Source organism: Pinus tabuliformis, chromosome 6 (genome assembly GCF_031772625.1).
Source record: "Pinus tabuliformis cultivar Carrire ecotype Pingquan chromosome 6, CPIR1, whole genome shotgun sequence".
NCBI lineage: Eukaryota > Viridiplantae > Streptophyta > Pinopsida > Pinales > Pinaceae > Pinus > Pinus tabuliformis.
In genome coordinates, this window is record NC_142292.1 from 377,310,858 (window position 1) to 377,316,188 (window position 5,331).

A 5,331-nucleotide genomic window follows, 5' to 3' on the forward strand; every position below is an offset into this window, starting at 1 on the left:
TTCTACTAGATCTATATATTTCTAGGGGTGTTTCCTATATTTCATATGTGTCCTCATTCCAACAATGGAGATGAAATTTCATTTTCTAAGTTAAAGTATAGACTCCATTAGTTTAAGTAATGTCCTTAAGCTCCCATGAAGTAATGACCACTTTGGAAGATCAAATCCATATCTATATTTTCTTCAAACAAAAATGAAAAGAAACTCGTTATGGAAAAATAAAAATTTAAGGCTTCCTTTTAGCAATGAAATCCATTTTTTTTTGTTAATCCACATATTAAGAGGAGGGAGAATGCTAGAGAAGTTGTGGATAAGACCTATGTCTACGAGTTTGAGATCCATAAAGCAATATTGAGCATAATGCACATACACATTTGGACTTCAAGTTATATATATATATTTTGAATTTAATAAAATAAAAAACATATTCCTCATTAATAACATGAACTCAAGTAACACATATATTTGATCATACATTGTATATTTTGTGTAAATTATTTTAATAGAGTTGTATGGTAATTAATACACTTCCATCATAATACATTTCATATTGTTAAGATTAAAGAAAAATGCAAATGACTTAAATCATATTTTTATTATTATTACGATACTAGATCCATCTTAACTCTGAATCTATCAAACCCGTGAGAGTGAGAAAATCTGTCAAGGTGCAAATCTCTTTTTTTAGTGCAAAACTTGAAGAAAGGCTTGCACCTTTGAATCTAGATTTAATATAGATCTAACATGGTTTAATATATATATGTATGTATTTCATGCATTTAAATAATTTATATTACATAAGAATAAAACTATTACATAAAAATTCTATTTCCAAAACTATAGCTATCAAAATATAAAATCTAAAAATAATAAATAAATAATTAACTCTATGACCTCAATTTTATTTGAACTAATTGTAATTTTTTATATTAATTTAATTCTTTAATTAATTTTTTATTTTATGTAATTTCAATCATATCAAAATATTTAAGTCACTGAATTTTTTTTTATATATTCTGTTTAAGTACATTGGGTTAGAATATTATTATAAGTATTTTTAATTTCTCAATAAATTGTTATAATAATAGAAAAAATATCATCATCTATTACTAATACCACCCATAAATATCATCATCTATTCCTAATGCCACAATGTTACTAATACCACGTGTCATTGGTAACCAAAAAAACCCATAAATAACGTTCATACGAAACAAGTTCATCTCAAAAAATTAATCCAACAACTTCATTAAACCAACATTTTGAAATAAATCTTGATTTTCGATTGCTAACTCTTATTAAAAACATCCTAAAATATTGGGGATGACTTATTTTACTCAAAAGTTTAATTAAAACATTTAAATCCAATGACCGAACACTCCAAGTTACACAAGAACCTTTTCGGAATTTAGGAAAGATCCACCGAAAAAAGGCTTCAATAACCTCAAAAGAAATATGAACTGTAATACCAACTATGGAGACGCCTTTGAAAAGAGTCACAGTCACAGTGTCTCTTAGCAAAGAATGTACATACTGGTTAATGTTTCTCCATTTTGCTTACCATAAATGAATTAACTTTACTGCACCATACTTAATCCTGCAACGCTTTCTAATAGTTTCAGTGGTGGCATCATTTATGAAGAAACTGATAGTTGTATTGTTCAATCCAGCCTTTGATGTACTCGATTTCCTTTGATTTCTGTTTTTTAAGCCATTCTGGATCACTTGGCAAAGAAGGAAATAGGTCTAGACAATGGGTTCCTGCCATTCATAATGTATCACCAGAATTTCAGTCTAGATTTGCTATATGAATATTCAGTCTTTTCGGAAATAATATTTGCGCTTACCCTCTTTGGTAGGCAGCGCGACGATACTTTCAGATATATTCTCCACCACACTGCAATTCATCCCGTAAAAAAATGCAAACGATTATAACAAAAGCGCTAAAAGTCTAAAGAAGTCTCTCCATGTAAAAGCTAATGACTAATGTCTTGTGAATTACCCGCCACTGCTCCATGGATCCCTCAAACCATTCGAGAAAATGATGTTGCTACCGAAGTGTTTCAGCACCTTTCTTATGTCCTGCGTGCACACAAATTATAACGAATCACATTACAAAAGCTTTAGCCAGATGCATACACATACATATTGATTCGTTAATGTACAACGTACATGGCCGCCATATTCAGTTGTTACCCAGTTGGGCCTGGGAAGCACTCCATATTTCCTTTTGCAATCTTCAGCGTAGGACTTTAGATCAAATATCTTAAGGGGAAACATTGTTTTATTCGGATTCTGGGCAATCGGAAACACCATTTCCGTGCACGTCTACAAAACAGACAGATTATCTCCTCTTAGAGCATGCCTGTAAATTACAATCAGATTATCTCCTCACAGCTTCATATTAAATTTATTAATCATGAAAAACATTCGCAAACCTGCCACAACCATGGGTAAAATTGATCGGTAAAATTAACTGGCAGGCAGAATGGGTAAAGCATTCCGGCTCCGGCTGACACCCGAACCAGAATGTCGGTACCTTTGGGAGCGCTATCGATGACGTTGCATATCTACAGTACCAACGATGTTAATATTCATTTCCGAACAAATCTTCATTTTCCACGGTTGAGAAAAAAGCAAACCTAGAAGCGATTGTCGAAAGAGATATGTGCAAACTTTTTAGATTATTGATATTTAAAAGAAAACTTCTATAGATATAAATATATTTAATTTTAAAATCTAATAATATACATTCATTTAATTGAGGATTTTGTGATTTATATTAATCAAATTTTTGAGACAAGTTTTGGGTCGTAATTACATCAAAATTTATTTGTAGAGGTGTTTTGAATCAAACAAGTGTGATTTATGGTCAGGACAAGATGAAGAACCAAATCCAGGTATAATAGAGATCATTCAAACCATTTTTTCTCTATTTAACCTATGCCTAGATCTGGTTCTTCATCTTCTACTGACTATGAACCAGACTTGTTGATTTGAAAATAAATTTTGATACAGAAAACCTGTCTCAAAAAATATACATTCATCTTAAATTTTTAAAAATCTCAACAATGCCCATTTATCAAAATCCTAAATTGAGTTATATTTATATTGAAGATAAAATCGATTTGTGGTGGTAATAAAATTATTCACTACTTACGCCTATGACCTCAGCATAGTCGTATTGTGCTGCATGTTCGTAAATACCAATCAGCACATCATGCAAGGCCTTTACATCAGTTACATTGCTGAGAAGCACCACAGAAAGAGAACGATCTGATCAGTGTGGAGTAGAGCAGACGAATAAAATATTTAAATCTAATTTTCTAATTCTTACGTGCAAGTGTTAAATATGTTGGACAAATTTTGGAGGCCTCCGGGCTGAGACGCAACTCTGTCCATTTCGCCCCACGAGTTTTTAATTGTAGTGTAACAGCTCTCGCTCGTATCCTGTGTTTATTAAACACAGTCAGAAGATCTCAGATATTAGACGATTTGAGAGACGATAACGATGAACGGACGAAACATACTCTGAAATCCTTGGTAACAACGGCGTAGAAGCTATAGTCAGGAGTGACGTTGGGGAACAAGAGAATTGGGGCGGAAGACGCCAGTGCGCCTAGTGTAATGTGTGGGTACTTCAAACGAAGCCATGCAGCTAACACTGCAATCGCACGGTCATATATTAAAACTAACAATAAAGAGGTGAATTAATAATCGGTTTGAACTACGACATGAAATGAAATGATTTACTTCCTGCATATGATCCGCCAAACACGATCACTGGGCTATTTTCCGCTGATAAATTCTTCTTTAAATCTGTAATCAGAGTCGCGTAATCGGCCAACGCTTGTTCGGAAGTGAGATAGCCATACGTGCTTGTATTGACCACGGGATTTAATGGGTCACCTATTAAATCCGGCTGGGACTCCCCATAATACCGATGCTACATAAAAATACGAAACAAAACGATAGTTTAAGATCGGAGGAAGCATTAAAAGAAAAATTAAAGTATAAACAAAAACGATAAATTTGTTACTGTTAACAGGTGGAGGTTAATTTTGTAGGTCTGTTCGGTTCAAGTTTTTAAAGATGAATGTCATTAACTTAAGTTTGTTCAAATCTTTTCAAATGAAACTTGCTAGTCTTTTGTAATAAAAGATCCTGAAGAAAATTAATTAATCTATACCAATTCAAAATTTTAAATAATCTTATTGATCTACTCAATGCTTTTACCAGAGATTAAAAAATTAAGGATTAAAATTTGGAAAGTAAACTTTATACCTCGACAAAGAGGAGGAGTGCTTTGAAGTGGGGTGCATTCTCGATCACGATGCCGCAGCCACCAGCTAGGACTAGATCATCGAGACTAGCCTCTTCTCCCATGCAAACAAAAATGGGAGAGTTATTGAGAGGACCACCCCAGAAAGTTTTGTTGAGAAAATATCTCTGTTGAAAGGTGCGAGACTCTGAAACGAACGAAAAATGGTCGAGAACTTGAGTGTAATTATGTGTCTCATATCCATTCGACTGGGCAACCACATTCCGCTGTTTCCGTACATCATGGCTACGTAATCTCAGAGACAGAGGATGGGCCCTAAAACAATCAATAACGCTACACCCCATTACAATTACCAGTACAAACAGAGCAATTCGAAAATTATAAATCCCGAAAGCCATTTTTTCTCTGTACAATATATTCCACCACAGCTCTGAATATATTCCCAATGGGCAAAGCTGCTTCCGGAATATGAAACGTTCATGAACTTCTTGCATATATATAATATTTTCAGATGGGAGGCCGGTGCTTATTTTATTAAATAGTAAGGAGTCGTTAAAAACACGCATATATAAAAGAAAAATATTTAGTTAATATCTAGATTTAAAAGAAAAATATTTAGTTAATATCTAGATTTATGGTTGAATTCAATTTTATATAATTAAATTATATTATAAATATATTATATCTAGTACAATTATATTAATTTATTAATTTGATTGATATAGAGACTAAATTTTAAATTTTATTGATTTATATCAATTATATTTATTAATGTCTTTATGCTAATATTACTATTACTTTCTATACAATCTGAGTGGGTCTAATGGTTGAGAACATGTGTTTCCTCTTAAAAGATCACAGCTTCAAAATAAGATGGGGTAGAGTTTGTATGCCTTTGTAAACATAGCAGTGAAATAGTTAGGCAAAATTGGGTCCCTTATCCCACAAACAAAAAGCTCTCATACACCAATTTGATGTTTGGCTTCGCTGTGACCTTAAAATTAGATAATAATAATATGATTATACATATAACCCATTAATAACTGCCC

At 32.6% G+C, this 5,331-nt stretch overlaps 1 protein-coding gene across 1 annotated transcript; it reads right to left on the reverse strand.

The window, feature by feature from the left end:
• Positions 1 to 1,376: 1,376 nt before the first annotated feature.
• LOC149258882 (uncharacterized) lies at positions 1,377 to 4,680 on the reverse strand. Its single transcript, XM_089439898.1, has 10 exons — positions 4,285 to 4,680; positions 3,754 to 3,946; positions 3,531 to 3,664; positions 3,338 to 3,450; positions 3,161 to 3,248; positions 2,439 to 2,570; positions 2,173 to 2,328; positions 2,003 to 2,082; positions 1,848 to 1,897; positions 1,377 to 1,761 (listed from the first exon to the last, which is right to left on the reverse strand). The coding sequence occupies exons 1-10, from the start codon at positions 4,678 to 4,680 to the stop codon at positions 1,631 to 1,633; spliced, it is 1,473 nt and encodes a 490-aa protein (XP_089296024.1). The 3' UTR covers positions 1,377 to 1,630.
• Positions 4,681 to 5,331: the final 651 nt, after the last annotated feature.